The following is a 16055-nucleotide window of genomic DNA, read 5'->3' as shown; positions in this document are numbered from 1 at the left end:
TTAGTGTCTGTGAGCTCACCCAGGGAGCCGTGTGCTCCCAGACTTCTGTGGTCTGCCTCACAGGGTCTCTGGGGAGAGTGAACCATAGGCGCCTTCAAGACTCTTCCTGGGAGAGTGAACAGCTGCCCCATGACTGCAGCCAAATTGGGATGAAATGGGGCACTGTGGCCTCAGTGATGTTTTCAGTGGAATCAGGACCCTGAATGTACGTTTGATGTCACTGGTCACACAGATGTTGGAGTGCACGGTGCATATATGTGTTTGTGTGTGAGAAAAAATATGTGAGAGAGTGAGACAAAGTTATGTGTGTATGTGTGGTACAGTGTGTGAGAGTATTGTGAGTGTGTAAGAGAGAGTATGTGTGTGTGGCACAGTGAAAGTCTGCGTGTGAGTGTGGAAGAGAATGTCTGTGTGTGACACAGTACCTGAGAGAGTCTGTGTTTGAGAGAAAAATTATGTGTGTGACTGTGAGAGAGAATGTATGTGTATGTGTGCCATTGTGAGAGAATCCTTGTGTGAGAAAGTCTGTGAGTGTGTGCATGTAAGAGATTGTGTGAGAGTCTCTGTATGGGAGAGAGATTCCTGTGAGAGTGTAGATGTGAGAGGCTCTATGTGAAAGAACCTCTGTATGAGTCTGTGTGGGAGAGAGAATGTGTAAGAGAGATTGTGTGTGAGTATATGAGAGAGAGAGAGAGAGAGAGAGAGAGAGAGATGTATGAGGCAGTGTGTGTGTGTGTGTGTGTGCGTGTGTGATGGAACAACTAGATACAAGTCTGTGTGTTGAGAAAGTCTGCTGAAGACTGTGAGTGTGTGCATGGAAAAGAGATCGTGTGCGAGGGTCTGTGTGAGTTTGTGTGTATTGCATATGTGTGCATGTGTCATTCTGTGTGAGTCTGTACGTGCATGTGTGTGAGAATCTGAGTTTGTGTGTGTGCATGTGTTTGCATGTGTGTATGTGTGCGTGTGTGCATGTGTGTGCTTGTGTGTTTGTGTGTACATGTGGGTGTGAGTCTGTATGTGTGCGTGTATGAGAGTCTGCATGTGAGTTTGTGTGTGTGCATGTGTGCATGTTTGTGCGTGTGTGCGTGTGAGTCGGGTAAAGGTATGCGATCGAGACAGAGATGCAGCTACCAGCAGTCCTGTAGGTTCGGCCCAATAAATCGAATTCTGAAATCTGCCTGGGAGAGACTCAGGCGACAGCGATGCCTGGACCCCCCGGGCCCTCGTGTCCCTCCCTGCCGGCCGCTCCCTCTCACTGCTGTGGCCTGGGGACCCTCCCACCTGCTCCTGGTTAGACAGGAGGGAGACAGAATCCGCGTGTGGGTTCAGAGTGGGACGCTGGCAAGCCCCCGCCCGGAGCTCCACGCCCTAACAACCCCCCACGGGACTAGCTCCTTCGGGGAGAACATGACAGCACCGAGGTGAAGGGCAGGGTGCCCAGGTAGGGGCCCCCAGGGGCTCACCTTCCCCAGGCTCAAGTCCCTAGACAGGGTCTGCACGTGCTTCTCCATCTTGCTACATACAAGGGAATCGCCCGTGAACGGAATCATGAGGGTCACGTGCCGTCAGGACCCCGGGGCCAGGCTGAACAGACGAAGCTCATTTACGCGGATTTGTGAGAGATGCTCACAACCTCTGCGGCTTTAGTGTGTAAGAAGTGTTCTCAATGACAGGAATTCATATTTCATGAAGCTAAATGAGATAGTATAAGCTATTCATTTTCTTTTCAGATGTGGCTGTTCTGATTAAATCGACTCGTTCTCAACTTTCTTATGTTTTTGTAAACTGATTTCTGAGAAGTCTTTTCTTTTCTTTCTTTTTTTCTTTTTGGGTCACACCCGGTGATAGTCAGGGCTGACTCCTGGCTCTGCACTCAGGAATGACTCCTGGCGGTGCTCAGGGGTCCACATGGGATGCTGGGAATCCAACCTCGGTCCAACGCCCTACCCACTGTACTATCGCTTCAAGCCCTCTGAGAAGTTTTTCAAATGCTTCAGTTCCTCCCATCTTTAAGGCTGGGCCAAGAACAAGAACTGAAACCTGAGTCCCATTTCCCATTCTTGAATAACTTATTTAGTATCATATTTAAAATGGAGTCAAAGGACAGTCTCATTAGTGAAAGCAGTTTAGAGATCGATTCTCTAAGAAGACATGATAATCTCTAACACGTGTGCATCTAACATCCGAGCATCAAGCTATGCAGAATAAAATTTAAAAACATTGAAACAAACAAATAAATTTAAATGTCCACTGTATATGACAAATACATTTCTGTGGCTTCATTTTATAACTTCCCAAAGTAGGAATATTGGCTTTTTGGTGACAAGAGACACAATTATTTTAAATCAAGTTATAGACTTCTGAAACAGGCTAGACTATTCCTTTTCATGTTACCTGCCTTGTTGAAAGAATGAGATGCTAAAACTATAATATACATATATATAATTTCTGCAAATGTGACTTACAATAAAATGAAGAGCTGGATGCCTTCACGTTAAAATAAAGTGGCATCAGCTTGGACAGACCCTTTGGAATCACATTCCACGAGCACTGCACACACAGGAGGTCTCCGAGACACAGGGAGGGGGATCCTGACCCCCGAAAGTCCAGGGGTCTCTGGCCGGGAAAGGGCCGGACTTAGGAAGAGCGCCATTTGGACAGTTCACAACTCAGTGGGAACTTTCAGGGGACAGTCCCTGTGTGAGACAGAGACCTCAGGGGAAGTGCCCAGGAGGAGCCTCTGGTGGGAAGGAAGCCCGAGAGCTGGCGTGAGAGACCCCCAGGGCCCCGTGGGAGTCCCCCTCACCTGGAGGCTCTGTCCAGAATTTGGGTGCAGGTAGTTAAAGGCTTAACAATGAACTCCAAATATCACCCAAAGGAAAACAGTATTGGGCATATCCCAGGCAAAATCGCAGAGACCTGGCCAGCAGGGAGAGGGAGCGACCCCCTGTCCCCCCACCCCCAGTAACTATCCAAACGGCGCTCTTGGAGGGGCTGGCCCTCTGCCCCAGGCACTGCCTAGTGAGCCTGACCCCACCGAGCCGCGTGCCGGGCCACTGCTCCGAGAGGAGGCTGTGTCCCGGGCACCCACCCCAGCCTTTCCTGGGCAACGGGCGAGGGCGGGAAAACCAAACAGCCTTACTTTCCCAGGGCGAAGCACTCCAGCTTCACAGAAGACTCCTTGGCCGCCTCTCTCCTCTCAGGAAAACGCACTTCAATCTTCGGTTCGTACTCCCCCATCACGCCTGTGAAGCAGCAAACCTCAGCAGAGAAGCTTCCCAGGCCCAGGCCCGGCTCCTGTTCACCCTGTGATGAGCAGCGCCCTCTGCCTGGTGCGCAGGGCGGAGCTGATCCCCAGCTGACTCTCGGCTCCCAGGAGCCAGGATGGGCCCTAAATGGTCCTTCCCCACACCTGTCCCTTAAGGAGGATCCTGCTCACACGGGGGGCGGACAGGACCGGGTTCTAGATGCATCTGTGTTCGTGAAGGGGTTTTCTCCAGACCGCTGTGGGGTCTCACCTTGGGGGCCCTGGGGCCGTCAGCAGCTCCACCTACAAGGAGCAAGGCTCTCTCAAGAGCTAGAGCAGCACTCAGGGTCTGAGACGCGCCGGCCCCAGAAGCCCAGGAGCTGGGGGCTGCCTGCCAATTTGCCGGCACCCGCTGCCAGAACATGCCCCTCCCTGCAGACCTGGGAGCTGGCCCCCGGGATTTCCAGCACGGACATGGAGCCCAGCAGGGGGGCTTCAGAGGAAGGGGGACCGAGGCCCCCAGCCACAGCCCATGTGCTCAGCGCATCAGGGTTGGACGGGAAGGGCCGAGCCTGGAAGAGCGTGATTCTCGGCACGTGTCTCATGGATCTCAGACGCCTGGGGGCAGGGCCCTCGCCTCACGGTGCCCCCTCTCACCATCCGTGCGCCGCACCAGGGGTGTCGGGGGGCCCTGCACACTCCTCCGGGCCTCGGCGTTGGTGACGAAGCAGGTGTAGTTGCCCACATCGGACGGCTCCATCTTGGCGATGTACAAGTTCCCCGTCTCCTGGGACACAAACCTCCTGTTGTCCTCTTGGACGTGCAGTGGGCTGTCATTGAAGGTCCAGGCGTACGAGAGGTCTGAAAAAGAAGATGAGAGATCCTGGTCACTGCAGGGACAACTGCAACTCAGTGTGCCGCTGCACGAATCAGGAGCCAGAATCTGGAGCCACCCGAGTGCCCGAGGACAGACTGGGTAAGGAAACTCTGGCACATCTACACAGTGGAATACTATGCACCAGGGAAAGTGAGGCCACGCAACTGGCTTATCAGTGGATGGACAGGGGAGTATCATGCTGAGTGAAATGAACCAGAAGGAGAGGGACGGGCAGAGAATGACGCACCCATTGGGGGGATATCAAAGAAGATAGTGTGAGACGAACACCCAGGGACAGTAGGAGCAAGGGCGGGGGCGGGGGGTTGGCCCATGGTTGGAAGCCTGCCTCGAGGCCTGGGGGAGAGGGTGGCTGGGACAGAGAAGGGACCACCGTGACAAAGCCAGTTGGGAATGGTCCCTCTGGATAAGAACCGCGGGCTGAAAGTAGGTAAAGGAACAAGCATGATAAGGTTTCAGTACCTGCATAGCAGACCATAATGCACAAAAGGAGAGAGAGGGAGGGGAGGGAGGGAGGGAGGGAGGGAGGGAGATGAAGATAAAAAGTGTCTGTCACAGAGGCAGGTTGGGCAGGAGGGGGCAGAAGGGAGGAGGAGGAGGGAACCTGGGGACGCTGGTGCTGGGAAATGTTTCCGGGTGGAGGGACGGGTGCTGGAACTCGTAGGACTGAAACCCAGTCATGGACTGCTTTGTAACTGTATCTCACGGTGAGTGTTTTTTTAAATAAAAGAATAAAATACACAGAAATGGTAACTCTTATTATATGATTTCTGTTAAAATGTAAATGACGGGAGAAAAGTAAAACGACAATCTCTCTTTGTATAGAAAGAAAGAAAGAAAGAAAGAAAGAAAGAAAGAAAGAAAGAAAGGGAAAGAAAAAAGAAAAGAAGAAAGGTATGAAGGAAAGAAAAAGAAAGAAAGAAAGAAGGAAAGAAAGAAAGAAAAAAGAAGTAAAGAAGAAAGGTAGGAAGGAGAGAAAGAAAGAAAGAAAGAAAGAAGGAAAGAAGGAAAGGAAGGAAGGAAGAGAGAGAAAGGAAAGAGAGAGAGAGAGAAAGAAAGAAAGAAAGAGAAAGAAAAAAGAAAAGAAGAAAGGTATGAAGAAAAGAAAAGGAAAGAAGGAAAGAAAAAAGAAGTAAAGAAGAAAGGTAGGAAGGAAAGAAAGAGAAAGAAAGAAAGAGAGAGAGAAGGAAAGGAGAGAGAAAGAAAGAAGGAAGGAAGGAAGGAGAGAGAGAAGAGAGAGGAGAGAAAAAGAAAGAGAGAAAGAAAGAAAGAAGAGAAAGAAATAAAGAAAGAAGAGAGAAAAATAAGAAAGAAAGAAAGAAAGAAAGAAAGAAAGAAGGAAGGAAGGAAAGAAGGAAGGAAAGAAAGAAAAACAAAGAAAGAAGGGAGGAAGGAAAGAAGGGAAGAAAGAAGAGAAAGGAAAGCTCAAACCCTCACACATTACACTGGCCGCTTCCCCGGGTCTAGAGTGAGTCTGTGTCCCTCTCCCAGACTGCTGCTGCCCAGCCCACAGGAGTGGACACACCTCCCACTCACTCTAGCCCAGCTGGAGGACTAGTGTCCTGGTCATCCTGCTCAGGACTGGCCTCGGGGGAGAAGGGGTAGACATGACCCCTGAGGGGAGCAGCGATGGACTAGGAAGAAGCTTCCAGCATGCAGAGCCGTTGGCAGAGGCAGCCAAGTTCCTCCAGGGCAGGGGAGGCAGGGGCTGTCGGGAAAACATCTCCCTTAAACACTTGTGCTCACGGCCGCTGCCGTCCGTCTTGGAAAGAACCCACTGGGCTCTCACAGACAGTCGGGAAACCTGCTAGGCGGAGGACTTAAACTCTGCAGAGAAAAGCCTGAGCTTGGCAGTGGACCCCAGTCGCGTGCTCTGGCCGGGCAGCAGCGGGCGGGGCGTGGGGAGGGCGCTGGCCCATGTCAGCTCTGACCAGCAGGGAAGCAGGAGCCTTGTCCAGACAGAGGGAAGACCCGAGAGAAAGAGCCGGTCCCCTGCGTCTGGTGGACACGCACTCCTGCAGCTCAAGCCCGGCACACCTCTTCCTCCTTCCTCAGCATCCCCGGCTCCAGGATCCGTTGCGCCCTCCCTCTGTCCAGGTCTGCCATCAGCCTTCTGTGGACATGGTACACGTCAAACACGCGGAGGCCGCACGTCTGTGTCTCTGCCCCCTGCCGTGATCCACCGTCTCCCCCAGCACTGAAGCCAAGACGCGTCCCTGTTGTCTCGTGAATGTCTGGCGCTCTCTCAGGGAGGCTGTTTTAACTGCTCTTCAGTTTCTCTCACTTTGACCATTTCCACCAGGATTTTAATTTCATGAAAACAGATTCAAACAGGAGATACCCGGGCTGGAGCGATAGCACAGAGGGGAGGGCCTTTTCCTTGCACACGGCGGACCCGGGTTCGATTCCCAACATCCTATATGGTCCCCTGAGCACCACCAGGAGTAATTCCTGAGTGCAGAGTCAGGAGGAACCCCTGTGCATCGCCAAGGTCTATTTTTAAAAAAAAAAATTTAATGCTCATGTGGCTGGAGCGATAGCACAGCGGGTAGGGCGTTCGCCTTACAAGCGGCCAACATGGCCGACCCGAGTTCGATTCCTCCGTCCCTCTCGGAGAGCCCGGCAAGCTACCGAGAGTATTCGATATGCCAGACACAGTAACAACAAAGTCTCCAATGGAGACGTTACTGGGCCCGCTCGAGCAAATCGACGATCAACGGGAGGGCCTTTACCTTTTAATGCTCATGTAGTTGTGACTCTTCAACTTCTTGTGTATATCCCAATTGCATGAGCTCTTAGGTGTAGAGAAAATGCTTTTATAGGACTATGGGCATTTCATCCTTGCTGGATTTATTCTAGGAGTGAGTTCTTAGTTGTATTTAACTTTGTTAGAAACAGCAGAAACATTCTTCAAAGAGTCTTTTTCCCCATCGCCTGCAAGAGGTGAGGGGAAGTTGGCTCTCCGCTTGCAGAGTTCTGTGCACTCCATGTTTATCCCCCAGGATCTATTCTGAGGGTTGAGGCTGGGCGTGTGCCTCCAGCTGTCTCCTGGAAACCTGTGTCACTTGGGAAGGAGCAGAAGGAACTGCGTCAAACAGGGTGTTGCTTTAGGTGAAAACATCTCCAGTGTTGCATTGGGCAAGGAGGTGAAGGGACACCCACACAAATGATCAAGTGGGGAGACAGAAGAGGCTCTGGGACCAGGAGACGCCATCCGCGGCCCACGGCCCGGACCTCAGTTCTCTGGAGGATGAAGAAGACACCTATGGACACCGCCTCTGTGTCCAGCTGATCCAGAGCCAAGCCTGGGGCAGGCAGCGAGGGCGTGGGGAGGCAGAGCCAAGGAGGCGAGGCTTCCTGCAGAGCTGGCCTGCCCCTCCTCCCACCAGCCCCTCCCCGCCACCTGCAGGATGGAATATGCCCTTCGACGCCCCAGAGATCTCTGGCCGTAGCCAGCAGGAACGAGAGCCCTGAGCTGCCCGTCCAACGCTACTGACTCGTCCTTCCTCTGCGACACCTTCCAAGGTCCCCCAGCAAGGTGCTGGCCAGTGCTGGGCACCAGGTCACCCACCAGCGCCTCCCCCTATTATTGCATGAGAGAGGAAAGTCGGACCAGGACCTGGGGTTGCCGCCTCCAGGGAGACCGCCGGACAGGGCTGGCCCTCGGCCCTGTGGCTCACAGGAACCCGGGGATCACTCCCCCGACTCCCAAAGCAGGGGGCAGCTGCTCACCCTCCTTCCCTGCGGCCTCCTTGCATGGCCGTTGGGACTCGCCCCTCCGACCCGCTTCCTGCTCAGGCCACAGCTCTGTGGATGTGGGTGTAGATGGATTTTAATGGGGAAAGATGGAAAAATGCACCTTGCAAATTGGAAGTTTAAAGTCTTTCCCATTTGGCTTTTCTTAATTAAATGTATAATTCATGAGCCACTTAGGTGGAAGCCACTGAATTTTTAAATATTCCCTCCGCCTTCTCTGACACTCATTTGTTATTCATGAAGGTGACGCATTTTCCAGGGGTGACTCAGCAGTGCCCAGGCCTGGATGACAGTTGGTCTCCGGAAGTAGCCACAGGGCTCCCGGAACACCCTGGAATTGGACATCACACACACGGGGCACGGGGAGAGCCCAGGGCCACCCCTGCTCGGCAGCACCTCCGACTCTGCTTCCCGGAGTGTGTGGTTCTGTGTGACGACTACAGACCCCTCACTGGTGCCTGGACTGGGACACAAACACAGGAGGGGCTCTAGTGTACCCATTGCACGGATTGTACTTCTCATACATGGGGAATCATGGAGCTTGTTTGCGGTGGACATGGAGAGTGTCCAGCTTCACTCAGCCCTGGTAGGGGAGTTTGTCATGAAAGATAAACCAGCAGGACAGAGGATATGGAGTGTAGGGGTCAGTCCTTCTCGGGGGAGAGAGTCCTTCCCACAGGGACGCAGACCACACAGGGGAGACGGTCCCTCTCAAGGGAGACTGTCCTTCTTGCAGGAGGGAGAGACAGTCCTTCTCATGTGGAGACGGTCACTTTCAAGGGGAAGACAGCCCTCAGGGGAGACGGTCCTCATCAGAGAGCCAGTCCCCGCGGGAAGACAGAACTTCTCATGGCGGAGACATTCCTTTTCGTGGGTGAGACAGTCTGTCTTGCAGGGGAGATAGTCCTTTTCATGGTGACATAGTCTGTCTGTCTTCTGAGGAAGACAGTCCTTTTATGAGGAGACATTCCTTCTCGTGACAGAGACAATTTTATTCACGAAGGACACAGTCTTTCTCCTGGAGAGATAGTCCTCATGGCTGATGGTCCTTCTGGGAAGGCGTCCTTCTCATGGCTGAGACAGTCCTCATGAGGAAGACCATCCTCACAGCGAGATAATCCTTGACGGGCAGACAGTCCTTCTCGTGAGGAGACAGTCCTTGCCACAGAGAGATAAGCCTTCTCAACGAGGAGACAGCCTGTCTCATGGGGGAGACAGTCCTTCTCAGTGTGATAGTCCTTTCCCCAGGAGGCCGCCCTTCTCAAGGGGACAGTCCTAAGCATTGGCAGGCTCCGTACCCGGGAGTGGGCATGCCCCGACCCCGACAGTGCTGACGACCACCAGCAGGATCCTCTGAGGTGTGTAACGGAAGCAACAGAAGAGATCGCCTCTCCCTGGCTGGCCCTGTGAGGTCTGCCATGATTGATGGCTGTCACCAGTCCTCTGTGGATCCCCTGGGAGGCCCTGTGTGACCAGCAGGAGATGCAGCATGGGACCAGCTCTGCAGGGGGTCTGCATGGCCCTCACAGGACCCCTCAGCAGGGCCTTGGGCTCCCACGGTGCCTGCTCTGGGCGGATGCCACTCAGTGGCCCGTGGGGACCCCTACAGAACACCCCAACATGGGAACCTCCAAATGGTACCCTCCCACAGGACACCCCTACACAGCAGCCCCACATGGAAACCCCACAGGGCACCCCCACAGGACACCTCTGCCAAGGGTCAATGGCCATGAGCTGTGGTGCCTATCGGTCCTGTCGGTCAGGCAGGGCTCAGTGGACGTGGTTAAGACACTTCTTAGACCCCTGCAGGCCGCTGTCTCTCGGGCTCCTGACACCTCCCAGGCTATATCCACAGCACAGGGGCCCAGGTGGGGGCGGGAGAAGGGACAGACACTCCCTCTTGGGGGACATCCAACTGCGCGTCCCTGAGGTCACAATTCTGCTTCTCACTGATGGTTCTGACCCCACAGTCTCAGCGGTACCTTCCTGCTGTGCGGGATGACTCCCAGAGCCAAAATTTCCACTGACGGGGCAGCCTGGGACGGTCCCAGACAACGCTCCAACTCGGCCTCCACAAAATCATGACTGAGGGCTGCAGGATCAGACACTGCTTTACTCCGGAACAGGCAAGACTGTTCTGTAGAGGGTTGGTGACGGCCATCAACCATGGCAGACCTCAGAGGTTTGGGGACGGCCACCAATCATTGCAGACTCCATAGGGAACCGTCGGTGATGGTCATCAATCATGGCAGACCCCACAGGACTGGGGATGGCCGTCACTCATGGTAGATGCCACAGGATGGTGACGGCCATCAATCATGGCAAACCCCCAGAAGATTGGTGACAGCCATCAATCATGACAGACCCCACAGAGACAGTGACGGCCATCAATCATGGCAGACCCCCAGAGGACTGGTGACAGCCGTCAATCATGGCAGACCTCACAGGGTCAGTGATGGCCATCAATCATGGCAAACCCCGTAGGGACAGTGACAGTCATTAATTATGGCAGAATACCCTAAGGGCCAGTGGCAGTGGCTCCTGGCTGACCTCCAAGCATTCCTGGACATTGTCCAGGTTCACCATGGGGGTGAGTCTCAGGGCCTCAGCACCAAGACCTGGGCCAAGCAACGTGCCCCAGAGAGCAGGTGAGACCTCCGGGGACCCCTGGAGGGCACTGAGGGGCCGGGGTAAGAGCGAAGGGCCCTGGGTGAAGCCTGACCACACAGGACGGGTGCAGGGAGGATCTGGTCCTCGCCACAGGCTGGCTCCAGCACGAGGCCCAGCCCGGCTGTCTCAGCCTCAGGCATGATTTCACAGAAGCGTCTGCCACCCCTTAGCCCTTCCATTTCTAAGCGAGGCGCTGACCAACGGTCACTTTTCTCTCCTCCTTTTGTGAACCAGTGGAAAATGGTCTCTCATGGTCTTCAACCAGCTGGAGCAGAGAGCGACCAAGAGCCAGTGCTGGCTGCTGGCCTCATGTTTGAAGGGCCACAACTAAAGAGAGTTTCCAAGGTCTGACCCCCGTCTACTGCCCTGGACCCCGTGCTCAGGAAATGCTGGTTCATGGCAACCCCACTGTAGGCCTGCAAGTCACCCCAACATCCAGATGGACACAGTGCATTTGCTCTGTCATTACTTGACCCTTGAATTCACCAGCTTCTAATCACGTCTGTCTCATCTGCATTTCACTTTAAAAATACGACAATGCTTCCAAGTCTAAAGGCTAATAAGTAATATTTGGCTTACAATGAGACTATTAAATATCATTAAACACTGACATCAGGGTGCACTTCAGTGATACATTTGTCTATTTCCAGAATTTGGCTCTTACACCATGGAAACCAGCTCCTGACCCTGGGTGGGGGTGGCCCAGGCCTGGTCACATGCCCTGTGGGCCAAGGAACTGAGGTTCCCCTCATTTTGGCCTTGTGCTCTGTGATGCTCAAGGGTCAGCGGAGGCCCAGAGGGACAGACTGTGCGTGTCTGGGGGCTAGGAACCCCCTCAAGTGAGCTGCCCCCATGAGACCAGCAGGCCCAGCTGTCCCCCCGGGAGAGCCGAGACCCTGGCACATGGCTGGGGAAGCCCCGGCCAGCTCAGCAGAAAGAACCAGAGTCTGTGAGAAGAGCTGTGAGATTCGGGAAGGCTGGGAGTCAGAAGCACCAGCTTTGCATTGAGCACTTGTCGATGGGGCCATGACCCACTTGTCAGGGTGCTGTGGCTGGCTGGCTGGCTGGCTGATCCCTTTATGACTTCACTCTGCCCCTCTGTGGGGGTCAGCTGGGTGTCGACCCCTCCCTCAGCCTTGCAGGGCTGCAGGAGGCCCAGGCAGGAGAGATGGACCCCAGGGACGCACAGGGAGTCTCGGCCAGCAGGCACCAGCTCCCACGCTTGTCTGACAGGCTGGGTGGGGTCTCACTGTCCTCCGGGGCTTGGTGGGGTCGCACTCCACCACCATAACTCTTGGCCCAGCGGTCACGCTCGGTCTCCCAGCTCAGCGTCCCCTGCTTGAGGAGGCTGGCTCTGACAAGAACTAGGAGCCCACTGCCCTCTCGGGTGCAGCCAGAGGCTAAGGGACTGGCCCAGCCTGCCTCTTCTTGCCTGTGGGTGTGAGGGGGCAAGGCCCAGGGGCCGCGTGGCCCCCATGGTGGCCGGTGCTTCCCTCACGTGTCTGAGTGCCAGGCAGCTGCCGGAAGCATCTGCCACAGATGTCACGGCGGCTGAGCCTGTGGACAGGCTGGGCATCCCCAGGGCTGAAATCTCCGCTGGCTGATTTCTCCCAGTGCCCATTTCCCAGGACCCTGGCGCCCACCTACCTCCGACGTGGGGGGGAGGTCCACAAAACAGCACCACACCCTGCCCCTCACGGACGAACACAGTGCCACGAGTCTTGGCTTTGAAGTCCTCGATGTCTGGAGAGAGAAGGAGACAGGTGAAGAGAGCAGGTGAGAGCCGTGCCCCTTGCGGGGGTGAGATACAAACACGCCAAGTCCCAGGATGAGGAGCAGGTCAGGGGCAGCTTCCTCCGTCCCCTCCCCCTCGGTCCTGGCAAGCACCTGCCCAGTCCAGCCTCCATCAGCACATCTGTCCTCCCGCACAATCCCCCCAGCCTGCGATCCAGCAGGGAGCAACCTGTCCAGCCAGGAGACACGGCCAGCAGGGCCCCTCACACCCATCACAGAGCCTCCTGTCCACTTGGAGACTCACGTTTACCATAAAGCCTCTGTCCACTCAGGGTTTCATGTCCACCTGGAGCCTTATGTCCATTCCGGACTCTCATGTCCATCCTGGACCCTCATGTCCATCTGGACCCTCATGTCTCATAGACCCTCATATCCATCCTGGACTCTCACATCCATTCTGGACCCTCATGTCCATCACAGAGCCTCTTGTCCAGCACCTGCACTGGGGAAAGGCTGATCTAGAGGGGGTCGGGGTGCAGATCTGTGGATTTTCTGTGTCGTTCCCACCTGGGTCTGGGCCAGAGGTCCTGGCATGGAAAGAGCTGGGGAAAGAGTGGAAGGTGCTAAGGAAGGGTCTGCATTTCCATCTCCCCGGCATTGGCTCTCAGGCAGCCTCCAGCCCTCATGGTCAGCTTGTGTCCACCAAGGTGTGGGACCAAGGCATGAGTTTGTACGTTAGTTCCAACCACGTGAGACGACTCAGGGACACGTGACATGCTGGGGGTCACGGAGCATCAACTTGGAACTGAGAGACAGAGAAGCCAAGGCAGTGCCATGACAGGCCCATAAAGCAGCCAGAAGAACCTAGGCCTAAGTTTCGATTCCAGAATTCCTGGAATTGAGCACAGATACTTGGAATTGAGGCATTATTTCCCTGAAGTGAGATAGCCATGGTGAGGTCAACTAAGGGTTACCAATCAGATGCAGGTAGGGAAGCGCCCCCCCACCCCCATATAACCCTTAGTAACTCTTATGCATAAGAGTTATAACCAATCAGCTAAATACAAATAGAGAAAAGACCCTCAGACTGTGGCCAAAAGGGTGGTCCACAGAAAGTACCTGTTATACAATGTTGTGGCATGAAAGCCCCTCACTTTTGAGACTCGGGGCTGCTTGTTCCAAGAAGGCAGCCACTGTGTTGGTGAACCGGATGAGTGCCCTGGCTCAAGCTAGCCAATAAAGACCCTTTGCTTATTGCATTGCAACTTGTCTTCACATGATTCCTCTGGGGAGATCTTGGCCTGGTTTAACAGAACGTCTCTAATGCAGCTTCCAGAGACCAGGCTCTCCCGGGTACCTCTCCTGGGTATCTGTGGGTCTATCTCTACACATCTGCCCTGACTCCAATCTCCCGAACTCTGTGTGGTGCTGGCTAGGAGAAGTTCTGTACCTCCACTGGGCTCTGAGGCTGTGCGGCCAATAACTCCAGTCACTCAAACCACACAGCCATGCTCCAGCTGTGTCCTGAAAACACCCTGAAGAGAGGGGACCTATGCACCAAATGGGAGCAAAAGTCCAGAGGTATGACAGACCTGCCCACACCCAGCACTGGCCCCAGAATGCCGTCTGGACACACAAAGCACCAGGCAGCTTCCCCTTGCTGATGGTGAAATAACCTATAAGGGGTAACGGGAAGATGGAAAGGCACAGATACCGAGAGAAGGAGGAAACTTCAGGTGGGTCCTGAGTGACACCAGCCTCTGTGACCTGCTGTAGGAAGGCTTGAGGCCAACAGTCACATCAATACCCAACGATCTGAAAATGATGTTTGAGTGAAGAATCAATAAACTAAAAGAGAAGTTGATGAAAAAAGTAAAAGAAACCAACCAAATAGAAGTGATAGAACTTAAGAACACAGCATCAAGCCTCAGAAGCAATAAGAAACATCTCTTAGAAGCATAAAACTATAAAGCAAATCAGTACACTCAAAGATGCAGCAAACAAATCCACTAAGAAAGAAGAGGAAATAGGAAAGAGATTGAGAAAAGGGGAAGAAAAAATACGGGAACTTACTGGAAATGCCAAGAGGAACATTTTTAGAATCATAGGAATCCCAGAAGGAGAAGAAAGAGGAAAAGAAGAAAGAGTAGTGGAAGAGTTGATTGGGATAAGTGTAGCCCAACATGAAGGGCACAGTGGGCACCCAGAAGTAGGAGGCTCAGAGTACCGACCTGAGCCAACCCAACACCAAGTCATTCTGAAATAAAAGTGGCAAAAGCAAAATACAGAGGCAGACTCCTTACAGCTGAAAGACAAAAACAGAACTCACACCCAGCTCAGCACGGCAAAGTCATGGTGGATTTCTCTAGAGACACTCTACAAGCAAGAAAGAACAGGGGAGCATATACAAAGTGTTGGATGCAAAGAACTTTGAACCAAGACTCCTCTGTTCAGAGCAGGGGGAATAAAGACATTCTCAAACAAACAGCAGTGGGGACATATTTGGAAACTAACCCAGTCCTGGATTCCCTGTTTATTCCCTGTGTACTCCTTGTGTATTCCCTGTGTGTTCCCTACCTCTGTGCTGTTGCTCCGCCATCCCAGGGGAGGTTCATCTCTGGCTGACATCCTGGGCCTATTCCAGAATGGGCGGCAGAGCCCCCTCTCCCCGATGCATCTCAGCAGCCTCCACACCACACCTGCACTACATTAAAGGCCCACAATACGACACCTAAGGCGCATGGCCCTTCCTTAACAAATCACATTCTTTTCACAGTCATTGTCCCTGCCATGCTGTAAGGATGGGCAGAGAAGGCAGAGAAGAGCCTCAAGTTTAATCTATCAGCATCTTCCAGCGGGTTAACTACAAAGACTCACCCCCGCCCAGCAAGGAATCTAGAAAACAATGGGAAATACATGTAGAAACCCACCAAGCTCGAGGAGTGAAAACATCACTGAAGGTGTGAACAACACCAGCAAACCCTCAGACAGTGGCTCGGGTGGGGGGCACGAGGATGAGGATGGTCAATGAGTTCAAAGAAACCAAAGCACGGGGAGTCAGCCAAGCACCAGAAGTGAGAGCTGAAACAAAAAATCAACTAATCAGAAATGACGGAATTGAAGAACATGGTTGGTGATATAAAAAAAAGTCAGTAGAAGCTCTGAACAGTAAGATAACAGAGGCTGAGAAAAAGATCCTGAAGCTCCAAGATGAGAAGGAGGAACCCACTGGAAAACAGCCAAAGGTGGAAAGTAAACCAAGAAGAAAGAGACAGAACACCAAGAACTGCGGGGTGAGTTCAAGAGGAGCAGAGTCCCTAAAGAACAGAAAGGCAAACATGATGAAGAAACAAGTCAAGGTGTTTAACTGTTAACATCCATAAGAAATTGCCACATCTGAGTGTCATAGGCCACAGATCCGAGAGGCCCAAAGGGCCCCAGTGAAAACAGACACAATTAGAAAAACTCCAATGCACGTTATAACAACAAAATTCAAAGGTAGAGACAAAATATTGAAAGCGGTAATATCAAAAGGGAATTTATGTACAAAGGAAAGTTCAAAAGCTGTATAGCAGATCTGTCAAACAAGACTCTATGATCAGGTCCTTCACCAACTAAAAGACCAAGATGACTGCCCTACAACATCCTGATGGATCTATCACATCTTCCAGAAGGGCAATGGAGAAGATTACTCATGACTTCTACTCAGATCTCTTTGATAGCCACGTCCACCTGCCCACATGCAAAATTCTA

At 53.2% G+C, this 16055-nt stretch overlaps 1 protein-coding gene across 1 annotated transcript in view; it reads right to left on the bottom strand.

Annotated features, from left to right (window-relative positions):
- The window catches only part of LOC130037482 (contactin-6-like), a 158444-nt gene that overhangs the window by 88908 nt on the left and 53481 nt on the right, over nt 1–16055 (bottom strand). Inside the window, exons 4-6 of the mRNA XM_056129323.1 lie at nt 12216–12311; nt 3905–4108; nt 3143–3245 (exon numbers count right to left, since the gene is read on the bottom strand). Coding sequence (XP_055985298.1) covers nt 3143–3245; nt 3905–4108; nt 12216–12311 — 403 coding nt within the window. The remainder of the gene's footprint in view (nt 1–3142; nt 3246–3904; nt 4109–12215; nt 12312–16055) is intronic.

This window comes from Sorex fumeus, unplaced genomic scaffold (genome assembly GCF_029834395.1).
Source record: "Sorex fumeus unplaced genomic scaffold, SorFum_2.1 ptg000072l, whole genome shotgun sequence".
NCBI classification, from domain to species: domain Eukaryota; kingdom Metazoa; phylum Chordata; class Mammalia; order Eulipotyphla; family Soricidae; genus Sorex; species Sorex fumeus.
Note: the sequence above shows the minus strand (reverse complement) of the source record. Positions and strands in the feature narration are given on the sequence as shown.